We start from the raw sequence: 17,500 nt of genomic DNA on the forward strand, positions 1-17,500 counted from the left end.
GCAGCAGGAAGAGCCCCAAAGGAACGGACAGCTCTTGATTCAAATGCGTTTGGATGATTTTAAGATGCACTGGAATATTTCCAACAGACTAAACCAAGACATCCTTTACCATCAGATTATTGACTGTCACATGTTTAACACTTGTGTCCTTAGTGGAAATAATCAAACGTATTTAGGTCAAACATTTAACCGATTTAGGTGCACTCAAGCTTTTATTATAAGGAGATGATTGTACGTGCACGTTTACTGATATTTAAACTCATAACGCTGGACTATAACACCGAAGAGAACATACTTTTGGAGCCCCGTGCTTTTTGCCTAAAGTATTGCGCCGCGGCTCTCTGCCGGCGCTAATAAACCCGCACTGGAGTTCTGACAGACTACAACACAGAAGTAGTTTCAGGTAATTAGATGAACTGTGAAAACTTTGCAGCAGGTCTACGTGAGTGCTGCTGCAGTGACACAAACCAGAGCGCTTCGGTGGCCTTCTGTGCAGATCCCGACATGTGTGTGCGCAAAGCTGCGGGGCTGCAAAAAAAAGTTTGACCTCAGTTTGACTTCTGCTGCTGCCTTTTGGTCCTCATGCAGATCCCAGAGAGTGCGACAGACGTTGGAGTACCTGAGCTGCTACAGGATTTATTTATCAGGACAGAAATTAAATCATTAAAATTAACAATGCGTTTGCATTTGTCATTAATATATGAACGTGTAAATGCGTAAACCTGCCGAGACTAGTTCTAAACTCTGTGTCCAAACAGCGCATGTCCAGCTCTCATTAGTCTCAAACATTCTGTCAGTTTGCGCGCAGTCGTTTGGAAGTAAAACGCACTGATTTTATTGAAACGACTCAGTGCATTACCGTCACTGCAAAGCGGATTAAGTGGAAGTGACGGTATTTGCCCCCTTGCTCTCCTCCAGGATACCAAAACGCACTGACCCTCACAGAGAGAGCAGCTCCAGGAGAGACGGTGCTGCGCCAATTTGCTTTTATGGATGCTAATTGAAGGAGCTTAATTGCTTTATAATGCCACGGTGGTTGGTTTACAGTGAGCAGGCGCTGATGTGGACTCCTTATATTGTTTCAGACTCGCTAGAAGGTTTGTGTGGAATGACATGCTGATTATTTCACAAATCCAGCTAAAAACCACAAGTTTGTTCTTAATTGTTGCTCCTATTTAAATGCTTATTTCTTATATAAAGAAGTGAAAGGAGATTTGATACTCACCGCTAAAATAACAGCCAGGTTCATCACATGATCCGGTGTTTCTGTGCGTAAAAGTCCGCGGTGCGCCGTGCGCGCCCTGCAGCCTCTGCGGCCGGACGGCGGGAGCTTTAAGCGGTCATGTCTGTAAAAGTGTCCCGCTGCATCCAACCGTTCTGGGATTTAGAACCTTGGGAATCACCGCCGCCTGCGTGAAGCCGCATTATCATGTTGTGACACCGACGGTGGCACTGGGGGCAGATGGTCGATGGCTGGACGTGCTGCATCGGGGGGGGGGGGGTAAACGGGCTGTCACCTACAAGCGACACCTTCTGAGCATCATCAGGAGATATTAAAGCTCTTCTACACACTCTGTGTATACTCACAGTTAAAGTTACTCTCCTTGAGGGCTGGGAAACAAGCCATAGCCTAAAGAGAAAAAAGGGGTCTACGAAATTATTTAATATAGCTATGATCTATTATCTGATATAATTACGTTAAATATTCCATTTTTATTTGTTAGATATTAAACAATCCTTTAAATTAAAATAGATGTATTATTCAAAAAGATTAAGAAAGCGAAGGCGTGTTGGGTCAAATATAAAAATACAATAGATTAACTTTCTAAACAGCCATTAAAAATATTAATAACAGGAATACACCCAGGTGTGTTATATGAACCAACTCCACATAAATAATGAATATTTATCCAAACTTTTACAATCCGTGCCAAGAGTCAGTTCAAAAAGAAAAAAAAGTTAACAAAAAATTGGCTCAAAGTCATTTGGTTTTATTTCTGGTTTCTGCAATAAGTTGTGTAAACCCGTGGGTAAATGTGAAAGTGAAAAAAAGTTAAAAATAAACACACGAATGTGTGCACGCGCTGCTTCAAGAGCGTGCGTGTGAGCCAAAGAGAAACACACAGAGAGAGAGAGAGAGAGAGAGAGAGAGAGAGAGAGAGAGAGAGAGAGAGAGAGAGAGAGAGAGAGAGAGAGAGAGAGAGAGAGAGAGAGAGAGAGAGAGAGAGAGAGAGTTTAGTTGAATTTTCAACGTTTGGGTAAAGTTACGCACTCAGACGCTCAGTGTGTGTTTTCTCCCCGCGGACGCTGTTTTCTATTGCGCCTGCTCGCGAACGTGGCCTAAACACCGATCAATCAACTCCGGATCGATCACGCAGGGAGCCAATAGGGGGCTCCCACACTGTGCCTTTCTGTCATTGGACAGTCCGGGCAAACTGGAAGGACCCATTCGGTGCAACTGTGGGGGAGCCGCGCGGACACCATCAACAGGCAATCTAACATAAAAAATAAAATAAAAATCTTATTTATCATTTAAGTTCCAGAAAAGAACGAAGACGCGTGATTTTATTTATTAAACATGTTAGCGAATTCTTGGAGTTTGTTTAAAATGTTTTTCAGTGATTTTATGTGATGCGCGTTTGCTATAACATCTCCTGCCGCACAAGATGCTGCAAAACCGTAAAATCAGATGTTTGACCACATGTTTAACAAACAAATACCTGAAAGTAAGGTGTGATTAGACTAATGTCAGACTAATGTCTTCATTAAAGTATTTAATTAACTTTTATTAGGGTAAATGCCGTCATTTTCATTCCGCCTTTCAGGGTTCTTGATTATATATCCGAGTTAATTAAGTGACTAAATCTGAGCCCAGACGCTGCGTTACTGCCTCAAACGGGAGAATAAAGTCAAATTGAGGGGATGAGACCTGGACCTGGAGCTCTTCTGTGGGGGTTTGGTGCCTCCAGCTCGCGCTGCGGCTGGCTCGGTTCGGCTCGCAGGGTCCTCCCACCCCTCCTCTCCGCACGACTTGCTGCAGCCCGGTGCGTTGTGTAAGACGCGACCTGTTATGGCCACCACTACTTCCGGGTTTCAGCAGTCTGGCCCAGCTCCTCCGCTCCTCCTCAGCTCAACACACACACCCATTGTACACAAAAACGGGCAGGCGGCTCACGCATACACACACATGTATACATACACACACGCACACATACGCGCACACACACTCACAGGACACATTCGCACACTCACGCACAGCATCGATCGTGGCTCCTTTAAGAAAGCCTAAGCCAGAATTATCACCCCACCTCCTCTTGATCTCCTCTAGACGCTTTTGCATAAGAAAATCAAGCCGGGAGCCGAGAGTGATCAAAGAAAACCAGAGGAGAGCTGCTTCATTTTTTAACTCTGATTGTGACCATTAACATTTAGGCGGTGCCGAGCCCGTGGAGACGCGCGTCGGACCATCATTCATCCGCTACTTTTGACAAGCCCTCGCGTTCTGACTGACAGGCGGAGTGGCACAAAGCCATGAAAGTCACCAGTTTGGTTTGAGGAGCTTTTTAAAACATTTTCCCCCCTTCATTCTGTTTTTTTCTGGGGAGGGGGGGGGGAGGATCCCGGTGCCGCTGCAGCGAGGAGAGCCGAGGAGGGATCCGCCGCGCCTGGGCTGAACTTGCACCGAGAGCGGGAGCTGGCTTCACCGTTCCGTGGAAAACAAAACAAAAAGAGAGGCGTACGGGATTCTGGCTGAGAGCTCTTCTCGTTTATTTGGATTTTCTTCCTTGATTTCGTGTCCACGCTGGCCTGAGAGGGGATTTACTTAAACTGTGAGGACGGACAAGGACTGAGGAGGGTTATGGCGCAACGGGTACGTAGGGCAAATACTGCCTTTTAAAAGTTTCTCTAACGTCCACTGCGCCTGAACGCGATGCCTTCTGTGATGCCCGGGGACACACTGTCGCGGGGAAAGTTTCTGACACATGGAGACCAAGTTTCGTGTTTGGCGTCTTTTTTTGGCATGGTGTTACGCACGGTCGCACTCGCTTGCTTCACAAACCGGCTCACTGTGGGCTTTAGGAAGCGCGATCATATCTCACGTCGGCTGTGTTTTTTAGATTAGTTATGACAGGCCAGTAACTGGGAGCGAAACGGGGAGGGGAGAGAGGCCAGAGAGACTAAACACATCCCCGCATTTGGACCAAAATGTCGCAGAAACTTTGGTTGTTCTTTCACCTGCAGACTGGACAGTTGCGCTAAAATGATTGCATTTGAGGGTCTAGAGCGCTCTGATCTCCGCAGAGCCTCGGATTCTGCCTGGGAGGTGATCCTCACGCGGACAGTTGACGGTGTTAGTTTGGCACCGGAGCTGCTGCACGCTGAGGTTTGCACCTCTTTGCCTTTAGGGTCGAAACGCTCAGCTTTAAGTGATAATGCATTTTACTCTCTCCCAGACACTTGTTTGTCACCTCTTGAGAGCATCATCAATAATTCAGACGCATTTCCAGTCTGCTAAAGAGGCACGCAGAAATACACGCATCTTAAAAGAAAACCGCGTCTTTTAGAGGTACAACAATGTTTAAAAGTTTCATTTAGAGTAAATAAACATTTTAGTAAATATCAGATAAATCAGGTTTAATTTAACTGAACTATGAGGCATGATAAAGTTGGAACTTTTTGGTCTAAAATCAACTCGCCTTTAGTTGCAGCGTGTTTACTTGCTGCTAGATTATGAGCCTTTAAAATAATAAAATAAAAATCACACCAATGAACGAGTTTAAGACTTGTTGCCAACGCAGGTCGCCAGGCTGAAGCCCATCGGGCTCGGTATTAATAAAACACAGTCCGAGACTCGTCGCTGGAGTTTTTCTACTTTAAACATGAATTATTCATGCGCTTTGTTTTCTCTGGGCATTAAGAGCCAGCGGGAATAAAGTGAATAAAAACGAGTTTGCACTATAGCGTTTCTTGTTGTAGACATTGTTGTGCTTTAAAACTTTCCTGGAGAGATAGAACAACTTTTGGTGAGTTTGTGCCTCGTGCTTATTTTGAGTTTGACGCGTCAGGTATTTGTGGAAAGTTGAAATAAAACATATTTCGCTTCCTATTGAAATATAAAAGAACAATTGTAGGTTATGTTTCTATAATAATACATTTAAATAACTTTTTGGGCAAACCGTGAATTTAAAATTCGAAAGTAATTTTTTAAACATTTTTTTATGATTAATTTTTGGTTGTAACCATTCCAGAAGAAAAGTTTTCTCATGCATGTTTTTGTTCCCGTGTTTGTTGTGTGCAGTACGAAGACTTGCCCCACTACGGGATGGACAGTGTAGGCATCCCGACCACCATGTATGGAGACCCGCACGGCGCCCGGTCCATGCAGGCTGTGCACCTCAACCACGGTCCGCAGCTGCACTCTCACCAGTACCCGCACACTGCCCACACCAACTCCATGCCTCCCAGCATGGGCTCCTCCGTTAACGACGCTCTGAAGAGAGATAAAGACGCAATTTATGGGTAGGTGCGCCACCGGTCCGCGGGGAAAGGCGTTCCCTGGTGGACGGGCATGTGTACCCGGGTCTGCATGGGGACAGCTGGGGAGGGACCGCGGGTGAAAGATGATCACCGCGTCTGGAGATGAAGGGAACTCTAGTTTGAGTTTTTAGTTTTAATTAGACATAATTTGGACTTTTATTCTTAAACTTTCACATATTTGTTTATATTGAAATAATTAATTAATACATAAATAAATACGAATTCGGTTATTTAATGTTGTAAACAACGGCTAATTTAATTGAGACAAATTTCCCATTTTTGTTTAAATTCTACTTTTTACTTTCTTTTGTATCTTTTAAAGTTCATTTAGTTTTAATGTGAAGAAATAAATTTCACCTCTTAGGGTTTCACAGAATAAATAAAATAAAATAAAACACAAAGTTGTTGGAATTTAAAACGTAACAAAATCTCAAACAACAAATAACACACACACACACACACGCACACACGCACACACACACACACACACACACACACACACACACACACACACACACACACACACACACACACACACACACACACACACACACACACACACACACCGTGTTTGACAGACAGGATTTTCGTCTATAAGGCGCGACTAGATTTAATCACAAAGGTCCGCTCTCTGTCTCAAAATCAAAAATCCCCGGATGCAGCAGCAGTCGGTCCTCATGGGCAGTTGTTGAAGGGGAGCATGGCTGCTTGCATTTAGCCCCGAGTAGGGTTGACCCCGGTGCTGTTCTCTCTGGTGACGTGTGTGTGTGTGTGTGTGTGTGTGTGTGTGTGTGTGTGTGTGTGTGTGTGTGTGTGTGTGTGTGTGTGTGTGTGTTCCCAGGCACCCCCTGTTCCCCTTGCTTGCACTGATTTTTGAGAAATGTGAATTAGCGACCTGCACCCCCAGAGAGCCCGGGGTGGCGGGAGGAGACGTCTGTTCATCGGAATCTTTCAATGAAGACATAGCAGTGTTTGCAAAACAGGTCAGCAAAGTTTGACTTCTGTAAGATGCATCTTGCTCGCGCTGGTCGAGCTCCTATGTCCTCTGACTTTTGCACCAGTTCAGTTGGCACAAAAACACGTATCACACTATGACTCATTTTCTGTGCGTAAACCAGTGTGGGCATCTGTCAACTCATTTAAATGATAACACTGTATATAAAATGTATTTTTGATAAGTTTCTAAACCCTTCCTCTGTTTAACTTTTAGATTCGTGCAGAAAAACCTTTATTTTCATCAAATCCAGAGCTGGATAACTTGGTAAGATCATCTGAATTGTTTAATCTGACTCCATAGATCTTATATTAGTGGATAAAGCAGTGGTTGTTCTGCTGTCTCCGGGCTGGCTGCGTTTATGTGTCAGTCAACCACGTGGTGCTGAAACTTTCAAACGGGATTGCACATCATGCTCCTCCGTTTGGCCCCCGGTTGTATGTGCACATAAAGAGCCGCTGTTAGAAGGCTGTCACGCACCTTTGAACTCTGCCTGGAAAGTTATTTTATTCAATTTTTTCACTTTGTTCAGCCTGATGCTTTCAAACGTGACGTTAGAGCAACATTTTTCTCTCCAAGAAGGGTGGCTGATAGATCTCTGAAGCTCATCGCAGCTCCAGCCTGCACCACGCGCCTGCTATCTTTACTGCAATAAGTTTAATATCAGTCCCTCATAAAAACACACTCATATGAATATTTCCCTCATCTTGAAGTTTCTTGTATTGAGAAAAACGCGCCCGTTTAATATCACCAGATGTGAACAGCTCAATTTTTTATTGTCAAATTAATTTTTCAGATGATTCAAGCCATTCAAGTTTTACGATTTCATCTTCTGGAGCTGGAGAAGGTAAAATCCATTTTCTGTCATTCAGACCTATGCGGCTGTGTTTGCATAAATGCACATATTCTTTTCTTCTGGTCGGTTGTAATTGGCGTCAAAATCAATCACCGGGCCATTTCTTGTCCGCGTTTAATCACGACGCAAGCTGTTACAACTGGAACGGCTATCTCTGCGTCCAAATCTCTGCCATGTTTTAATGAAGTTTCATGTTGGCATGATTCCATGCAAAGGTGAAACATTTGGGCAAACTTTGCGGATTTGGGAGCAGATTAATTTTAGCGGAAGGCATGAGTCCCCAGGCGGCCATCTGTGGATAAACCGAGCGAGTGTGATAGTGTGATTTGTTTCTGTATTAGTCTGTAAAGTCAAAGTTTTACATCCAAAACGAAATTTAAATAGATTTAAAGATGCACGCTGTGTTTTTTCTTCATATGTGTGCAGTTTGGCGCTCTGATTTTGCGCAAAATCCAAACAAACTTGTTTTCCCAAATCTCAACCTTTCTTACTCCTCGAGATCACGTTTTACTGTCCATGCACTACTATAGCGGGCTCAGGTTGGCAGTGATAATGTAATAAGTAGACAGAATTAAACAGTTTACATCAAATGTCAGTCATGCGGGTCTTCTCCTGCTAATGGCCACTACCTGGGGCACCGATGAGGAATTTAACACGGGTGTTGAGTGTGTTTTAGCCTCTGAGCCCTCTTGTCACTGTCAATTTTCAACGATATCTTTATTTTGAGGGGAGAGAAATTTAAGTCACCATCACGAGATAGAGGGAGTGCGCGGCCACGAATAGCGCACGAGGCGCGGAACTCACTATGCATTAAGAATAACTCCAAAATGATCCCATTTTAAGATAATTATGAAGAAAATGTGTATGGATTTCAAATAAAAGTTTGGCGAACATAACTTTTATTGTTTAGGGGTATTTTACGCAAATTGTGAGCGTCTTTTACGCACAATCTTCCGGGTTTTATGTTAGTTTTGCACATCAATAAGCTGGGTTGTGTGCTTGTTTTTTTTTTTTTTGAGTGATCCCCTCACGCTTCTTCCTCGTCTCTCTGCAGGTACACGAGCTGTGTGATAATTTCTGTCACCGGTACATCAGCTGTTTGAAAGGCAAGATGCCCATCGACTTGGTCATAGACGACAGAGAGGGCGGGTCCAAATCAGACAGCGAGGAAATCACAAGATCGGTAGCCCTAGATCAGGTAGGCTCCATCCCTTCATCTCTGCGTGCGTGTGTGTGTGTGTGTGTGAGTGCGCGTGCCCGTGAGTGTGTGCGTGTGTGTTCTCCCTGCTGGCTATTCAGCTATTCTGGGTCACTGCTCCACTCCGCTGTTATTTGCATACGATTAAAGCCGTTTTGCATTCCATCCATCGGAATGAAAAAAGGGAAAAAATCTGAATAATGTTGCTATTATTGGTCCATTAAGACTTGAACCCGGAACCGACCTGGGAAGATTACCTCGGAAAAGCATCGCCATAAACTTGACCTGTTTCATGTCGATTTTAATTTAGAGATTCTCGTGTTTTTTTTTACCTCTTTCTGAAGCTCCAAGCGAAGCGGAGAGGGGGGAGCGCGGCACCATCTCGGGCTGCACACTGAGCTTCAGATGCCTCAGCTCCTCCACTGTAGAGTTCACGGTTCATTACGCGTCTTGTCAGTATTTTTCCTTAGACATGAGTGCACATTGCTTATCGGAACCCCTCCTCTCCTCCTGCTTTTATTTGGCTCCGAGCGCACAGATCCAGCACCAATAAGACGGTTTATTTTGGAGGAGCAGCGGGTATTAAAGGTAGATTAGGAAGTGTTTCCTTTGGTGCAGATATCACAGATAACCACAGCCTTCATTATGTGCTCCACTGACTGTTGGCACTCCAGGGACATCGTATGCATACTGGCATGACCCTAATGGTCCGTGCTGCCGTTAGATAATGATTAGAAATATGCAAATCTAGATTTCGGACATTAACAGCGTCAGCCACGGGAAAGTTGTTCAGTAAGTTAAAACATCCCATAATTTTAAAGGGCTTTGGAGTATATAACTTATGGATGGTGAGGAGGAGGAGAAACTAAGTGTCCAAATTAAAGGGATTAGCTGGATAGTCCGACATAAAAAGTAATGAAGCGATTAGGCTAAACAATTTAAATCCGCGGCCTTCCATATGGCTGAGTGGTTGGTCTGAGAAGAGAGCGAGGAATCAGCGGCTTTTATGTTCTGGGGCTGCTGAATGGCAGGGCTGGGAGAGAGGAGCTGGGCCGACTGGGAAGATCCCCACCCCGCCGCGCTGCAGCGCGCGCATGTCCCCGGCCCTTCTGTCTGATTATGGAAATGAGAAAAGATCACGCGGAAGATAATACTTCATTTAATCCAGGAACATAATTAAATAACACAGACGCCACTTGTGCATTTAAGTGTCTCTTTGAACGGGGTTGTATTCTCTCAGGGATTCAGTTGTCAAAGAGAAAAAGTTGATATGTTTGAGAGATGGGTCAGAAGGAAGCCTTGATGTTACATCGGTATGGAAATAATAAGTTAGAACCCTTGGGTTTTAAGGTATATGAAGGAAAGGATGTTGTGCTTTGGGCACTCAGATCTTTAATTGCCTGTAAGATGAAGACATGGCCTATTTTAATATAAAGACCCCCCCCCCCCCCCCCCCACACACACACACACACACACACACACACACACACATGAAGCCAATTCAGGACAGATCCACATCAGCTTATGTTTGTGCTGACAGAATAATGTAATTGACCTGCAGGCCAAGTTCAAATCAAACTATAGGCAAAGTTTCTGATAGGTGTGTGTGTGTGTGTGTGTGTGTGTGTGTGTGTGTGTGTGTGTGTGTGTGTGTGTGTGTGTGTGTGTGTGTGTGTGTGTGTGTGTGTGTGTGTGAAGGGCATATCCAAACAGGCAGAGGGTGCACGCCTTTCAGAGCTGAATACCGGTATTGTCTGTCTTATGGCAACACTTCATGACTCACTTGCAGCTGAACATATATATTTGTTGTATTTGTGTGTGTGTGTGTGTGTGTGTGTGTGTGTGTGTGTGTGTGTGTGTGTGTGTGTGTGACATCTTATCTGCGGTTGTTAGGCAGCGGCACCCTTAACAAATTTGCATTGTGTGTGCATTATCTCTTCCCATATGTATTTTTAATATATGCCCTCGGGCATAAAGTTGAAGTGGACTGGAAAGAAACGCCGTGAATTTGCACGAAAGAACAATGTTAACAAGATGGAGAAAGTGGGCTCATTTATTCATAAACCAATTTATTCCAGTGAGGCGACTGCAGCAGAAGAGGGGAAATGTCAGAGGGAGGAAAAAAATACTTTGAATTGATTAAACTCAGCAATCCAACGTTTTTTTGCTATTATTCACCCTTGCATCATAAATGTAATTTCAGCATTTTTGTGCCTTTATTTTGTTTTTTATTAAAATCTTTTTATGGCTTTCTAAAGAAAGTAGCACATAGTGAAGAGGTGAAAAAGTCAGAGGCTGTGCACTGGTGAATGCAGCTCAGCTAGTCTGGGCTTACCCTTCCATGTTTGTATGTGTGTGTCTCCCTGTGCAATGTGTGTGTGTGTGTGTGTGTGTGTGTGTGTGTGTGTGTGTGTGTGTGTGTGTGTGTGTGTGTGTGTGTGTGTGTTCAGACTGGCCTGATAAATGCAGCACCCCCTCAGGTGCTATGTGAGTGGAGTGACTGGTTAACGCCATTTGGACTCCCTTAACTCCTTGCTTGCCGCTCTCTAAAGTTTCCATTCATGTCAGAAATCTGCACGTTTAGTTTTGCACCGCTAGCTGAACTCTGAACTCCTCTCTGAAGGACACACTCGCATGCAGAACAATTTATTTTCAGGCATACGCTGAAAATAGCAAAGTGTGTCCCAACTCTGCTTGTTGTGGAAATATGGCTGCAGTGACTGGCCTGGTTTAGTGCACACATGTGCGCCTCACTCTGAAAAATCAGGGAGTTGTTTTAACGCCGTACGTCATTTTGCACAGTTACCTTTAATTGCACAGAGAGCACATGGAGGGGGACGCCAATTTGCTGATGAACTGAGAGGGCCTGGGCCCTTCGCCGTCGTGCTGAACACTACTAATAGTGCTGAGGACTCACTCCAAGTCTCAAGAGCTCCTCTACTTGATTGAGCCGTGCAGGCTGAAGTGGGGCTGGAAATAATTGAAACTTCACTAAAATAATTCACAAGCTGACTCTTTTTTGAAGATGTAGGAGCCTTAAATGATGGTGAATGCTCAGCTATTGAGTTAATTTAATGGAGAGGTATTTCTACGCTGAGGAGGCTTGGTCACGTAAAAACACCACAGAACTTCTGAACATCTGAAACCTGCACATTTGCTGTTCCTACACCTTAGCCCAGCTTGTGTGGGTTAAGCGTGGTCGCTACATGAGGATCACAGCATCTTTTACCCAAAAATGGCACTGGTAGGTTGCTTGAGTGTGGGGTTCCAGGTCAGTGAGACCCAGCAGTGTTGGTTTAGGTAACTCTGGCTCTCGGAGACCCCCCCCCCCCCCCCCCCCCCCCAACATCCTAACCCAATGGAAACCATGACTGCCAGGGTCAGCCTCTATTTTCCTAATCAGTACATTGCTATCGCTAATCTATCCGCCTCTCGTCGAGGTATGGATTGGGTTTCACCCGACCTAACAGCCGCGCTCACTCGCTCTCCTACAGTGGCACGCTGCTGTTCTTAATACAAACTTTTGATTTGTTGTAGTGATTGTTGGTAATAGCAGCTTTTGTAGTTGAATAGAGGAGAGGTTTGACCCTCACGGTCACCCCCTCCCTCCTCCTCCTCCTCCTCCTCCCCTAAACTCCCCTTTTTTTCCTCTTTTGGGGAGTGAATGCCGAGCGGCTGTTGAGGATTCAACAAGTGATACAAAGAGGAGACCACGTGACTCGTGTGTTTCTTAGCCTCTTCATTATAGTGGTGGAATAACAAGTAGGGGTGATTATGATTATGCAACTCAAGGCTAAGTGACATCAAAGATCAGGAATGCCGGAACCTCCTAAATACCCACATTTATTCAGACATCCTCTGTGCATTTGTGCGTTTTTTTGTTGCAGTTGATTTATTGTTTGTTTTAAAATCTTGCAGCATTGCTGAAAAGTAGTGCTTACCACAGGATCCCAGCTGTGAATGAGTTCTTGGAGCGTGATTCCTGATATTTATGATGAGCGGCCTGTACCTGAAGCCTGCTATGGTTTATTTGGCCTAAGCAAACAATAGCCTGGCTTAACACATGTGTACTTAGCTAATGGAAAGTTCCTGTCCCCCTTAACCCCCTGCAAGCTCCTGACAATGGCCACCGTCACAAACAGCTTGTCTCTAAGGAATCCATCGAGGAAATCCCAGTGCGGTGGCTGCGAGTTAAGCTAGGCTAGGCTATGGGAGAACCTGCTGCGAAGCGAGTCATTAAGAAATCACGCCAGCCTTTTCATTCACAACTCAAAGAAACAAAACAGGAATCTGCTTTGTTTGGGGTTAGCTAGCATGGAGGGAAGAGCACTTGACTTTGTGTTTTTGTTTGGATTTCAGCTCTGGCGGGATAAACACAGAGCGAATCGCAGCCGCTCAAGTGGAAAAGGCTGCAGAGAGAAATAAAATCAGTTTGTCAGTTTCCACGAGTGCCATCTAAACAGACTTTGAAAGCTCTGGTAATTATCTCAAACATGCAATTATCTTTGCTTGTCTCTGTGAGGTTAACCTACCAGTTTTAAAAAGCCAATTGAAGAGTACCTGACGGCTATTCAACGTAGCATACTTTACACACTCAAGAGACCAAATCCAGTTTTCTTCCTCGCCCCTTCAGCAATTATAAGGTTATTTCTCCTTTCTTTGTCTATTGTCAGGAGTTAGAGGGGAAAGGGAGTGGAGAAGGGAGGGAGCGAGGGGTCTTTAGCTTTTTCTACCCCCTCTCTCTTTTTTTCCACGCATACCATTATCAGCCCCTCTTTTCATTTTGGAAGCACTAATATCGCAGCGAGGGGAGGAGACGGGTGGAGAGAGCTGAGAAAGCAGAGGTAGTTGGGCGAGCACTTGCCTGGCTGGTTATCAGAGAGGTAGATCCTGCTTTATCTAGTCACAGTGGAAAGCAAAGTAAACAAGAGTTTACAATAGTTGGCCTTTCACTCACGGCTTTCCCACCAGCGCACGGCTGAGTGGGAGAACGTGTCCGCAGTTATTGCGGGCCGTCTTGCTGCTGCAGCTCATGGCATTCTGGCAGCTTTCAGCTCTAGGAGGCAGCGGCGCTGTTGCAAAAGGTCAAAAACTGTGTTAAAGAAAACAACCACATCAGGAATTCTGAGGCACGGCGTAACCCGACTGTCATCCTCGATTCAGATGTACCACCGCGGAGGAGCGTGTACGTGGGGGGCTTATTTGGATATTTATGTCTGTGCCGTTAAGTATGCACATACGATTATTTCCGCGTGCTCACTGGCTCAGTGTGAAAAGTAAATATCCGTATGATCACAAAAGACTTTTCTGAGGAAAAAAAAGGAAGGCAGAGTGGGGTGGCAGAGCACAACAACCCCGACCATTTTCTTTATTATTGCAAATGAAATTGGCAAGGCAACATTTCTTGCATGAGTGCTTGTATGATGTGGGGCCTGGCACAGCGAGGAAGGGAAGTCTCTTTTGCATCTTAGACAAGGCACACTGAGAATGCATCGGATTGGAATGCCTCACCGATCATAGCCAAATCAGAATTTCCAGCAAGGAAAATCTTTTCACGGTGAATTAGGGTGGTGCAGAGAAGGGGGAGTAAGGTGTGGTGGTGGTGGTGGTGGTGTGTGTGTGTGTTGGGGGGAGGAAAAAAGGTATGTGTGGCTTAAAAAAAGGGTTCTCTCGGCTTGGCGGAAGATTTAAGAACTTTAGCTAAATCTAGGTAGAATAGAAGGTGGAAAATTGAATTTACTGAACAATTAGGCGTTGAATTAATCTGAATTTTGCACAGAAGAGACCAGGCAGGAGAGAGAAAGAGTTAAGAAGAGGAGTGAGAGAGCTTGCTGGCTCATTAAGGGGAACAAAATGAATCAAGCGTGCAGCGTAGGGTGCAGAGAGCTTCTGGTGAATTTACACATTTCTGAAGTGTCATGTGTTCTCCTTGCTTTCTGTCTGTCTTCTGGTCAAGGTGAGTGCTTTTGTTAACATGGCAGGTGTGCATGTGTTTGTAGATAAAAGTATTTGTATGTGTGGGAGTGTTTGCACAGGCTAAGAGACCAGGAGGAGTGTGTTTGAACACACACGTTGTGAGACCTGTGTGTACTTGTGTTATCTCAGCCGTGTGTGTATTAATTGCGTGTTGGATCAGTGCTGGGCCTGTTCCATCCGAGGGCAGCCTGTGATTATAAATAAACTCCGCGTCCCCACAGAGATGCCACCAGGCCCTGCCTCAGCTCCGCCCCCTTTCCCATGGGGCCTCAGTGGCCAGCTCCCAGCAGGCAAAGCGCTCTTTTGTTCAATTACAGCTAATGTAGGAGTTTGCCATTTCCCCCTTCCACTTTCTAATTATATTTTTAAATGGAATTTGTAAGAGAATTGCAAAAAAAATAAAAATAAATAAAAATCACATCCTTTCTGCAAGCAGAGGCTCTTGGAATATCTTAGATTTTTGTTTCTTCACTAGTGGCTGCCTGACATCCCCGGGGATACTGAGCAATTCTCTTTCACAGAACTCTGAATAAACAAGTTCTGCTCATTTTTGAACGCTGCAGCTTTTGGAGGAATTGGAAAAAGCCAGAGTTAACTGTTTGTGTTGTGAGCATGTGGTCTGGATTACCTCACCTCGGATGTTCTCTGGAGTCACTCGGTCATGCATGGGTGTTTCGGTTTTTTCTCCTTCTTCCATGGTCAGCAAAAAGAATTTCTATGAGTTGAAAAAACAAACAAACAAACAAAACAAACTTCATCTTGGTGTCTTATCCCCATTGAAATCAACCTTTATCTACCCGATCACAATCCCATGCATGCCTTTGTGTGGCGACTCTAGTCTTTGTTGCAAAGCCTCAGAGCCTAATTTGGAAAACGATTATATTGTCCGTGTAAGCACTGGATTATAATTTCATAGCCTGGGAACATCAAACGAGCTCTAATATGCCCCAAATGTGTTGAATTTGCTGACTTGTATTTCTTTCTGTTATTCTATTCCATCCATGTTTTGTTTTAGACAAATTCTGTCTCATGAAATAATGCCTCTCTTTTTTTTCTTTTCTCATAAAGCTGAGCTGAACTCAGAACCCCTCTCACAGCGCCAGCCATAGAATCCCAATTGAAACCAGTTGTTCCCCACACTGTTCTTCTCCTCTCCCTCTTCTCTTCCTCCGTGTGGGTTTCAATCACTCGTTTCGTCGTGAAGCCCTAAGAGCGAGATGCGAGCACCACATTGCCCCCTTGATATCTGCTTCATTTGATTTCCACAGAGCAAAGATGGGCTCGCGCAGGCGGTGGAGGAGGCGCGGAAAGTGTTTGTTTGTTTGTGATATCAGCTTGTATCTGAGGCATTAGATTCCATTTCCTTTTATTCTCTTTTCTCTCCTGTCTTGAGCACTAATGTTGCTCCGCAAAGCCGTGGGAGACATCTGGTTTAGTTAGCGTTAGCAGCCTCGTGTGGGGGCACATTTGTGCGTTTTCTTACAGCATTTATTCAGATATGTAGCCATCCTTAGACGTCTCATCCGTCTGTAGGATTGTGTTTGTTGTTGTCCTCCCTGTCTCTTTACACTGTTTGTGCTGTGTGGTTATTGTGTTTTCTGTCCTCTCTGGACCGTTCTGCTAACTGATGTCCACCTGACACTCATCTGGACTTAGACACATAACGTTATATTAACTTGAGTCCCCAGAGTCCGTCTAGTCAGCTGAAACATTTTAGCATCAGTCAACTTTATATATATATATATATATGTGTGTGTGTGTGTGTGTATGTATGTTTTCAGTCAGCCTCTTCTGGATTGGTCATGCAGGATTCGGTTTCGCTGTGTTTGACTGTGAGAAAACATTGACTTATTTGATTATGCTTCTGTGCTGTTGCCCAAAAAGGAAATTTAATTCTTTATTATTAGGACTGGTCGTCCATTTTTTTTTCTTCTTTTCTTACATTTTTGGACAAAAGCTGAACATTTAAAGTGATGTGGCAATCCTTGACTTATTTGCCTCCCTCTGCTCCGCATGACATCACTCCCTGGGCTGCGCTAGCCATACTTTATCTAAAGTTGTAGCTGTTTTGTGTTTTCATCTGCTAGTGGTTTGGGCCAAATGGAGGCAGCCACAGATTGCATGCTTCAGAAAAGCTGGGAACTGAAGCAGCGTGTTTGCTTTTTATTCCTCTTTTCATAAAGTCCCAATAACCTGCATTCCATAAGGAAATGTTCTGGGGCCTAGGCCTTGGAGTTAGGAACGATGATTTTACTCTAAGTGTCATTTTGTCAGACAAAAAGTGATAATGTCACCGTCTCTTTTCTCCACAGACGTCCTGGAACAGAGATCACGACGACACAGCGTCCACACGCTCTGGAGGGACACCAGGGCCGTCCAGCGGTGGACACACATCACACAGTGGGGACAACAGCAGCGAACAAGGTCAGAGTTCATGCAGTACGACGAGTACACACACTTCTTTTTACATCAAGTACACGACGGAAAAATGTGTCATGAGTTTTAAAGGCTTCCTTCAGACGGATGCAGTTTTTGCAGCATCTCATATTTCCTGCTAATAAATCAGACTCAGGTTATTTAGTAATGTCTCTTTGACCTGGAAGGTAATCATTGCCTTTTATTTAGCTTTTTTCTAAGCAAAATTGTTCTTTTGAGTTCAAAAATAATCTTAAAAGCTTTGCTACAAAAAATGAAGTTGGTTATTTTGCGCAAGTTCAATGGTTGGATGCAGATTTGTCGATTTATTTATCTGTCTGAACACTTATATGTGATATTTCCCTCCTACTGCTGGGCCTTGATGTTGATATTTGTGTGCTTGTGTATTAATGAGAAACACACACACATAAATATGTTAGTGCTGCAAACAAACTATGCAAACACTGCAACTTTATCTATTGTTGAAGCGGTTTGCAGGGTTAAGCCAGAAGGCACACGGTGG

The 17,500-nt window shown here is 44.4% G+C and overlaps 1 protein-coding gene across 2 annotated transcripts in view; it reads left to right on the plus strand.

Moving 5' to 3' along the window:
* The first annotated feature begins 3,643 nt into the window (after positions 1-3,643).
* meis1b (Meis homeobox 1 b) overlaps positions 3,644-17,500 on the plus strand; it is a 78,635-nt gene continuing 64,778 nt past the window's right edge. For both annotated transcript variants that reach the window (XM_070542020.1, XM_070542019.1), the window contains exons 1-7: positions 3,644-3,871; positions 5,300-5,520; positions 6,380-6,521; positions 6,749-6,799; positions 7,329-7,379; positions 8,443-8,586; positions 16,875-16,986. In XM_070542020.1, coding sequence (XP_070398121.1) covers positions 3,860-3,871; positions 5,300-5,520; positions 6,380-6,521; positions 6,749-6,799; positions 7,329-7,379; positions 8,443-8,586; positions 16,875-16,986 — 733 coding nt within the window. In that variant the 5' untranslated portion in view covers positions 3,644-3,859. The remainder of the gene's footprint in view (positions 3,872-5,299; positions 5,521-6,379; positions 6,522-6,748; positions 6,800-7,328; positions 7,380-8,442; positions 8,587-16,874; positions 16,987-17,500) is intronic.

Source organism: Nothobranchius furzeri, chromosome 12 (assembly GCF_043380555.1).
Source record: "Nothobranchius furzeri strain GRZ-AD chromosome 12, NfurGRZ-RIMD1, whole genome shotgun sequence".
Classification (NCBI taxonomy): Eukaryota; Metazoa; Chordata; class Actinopteri; order Cyprinodontiformes; family Nothobranchiidae; genus Nothobranchius; species Nothobranchius furzeri.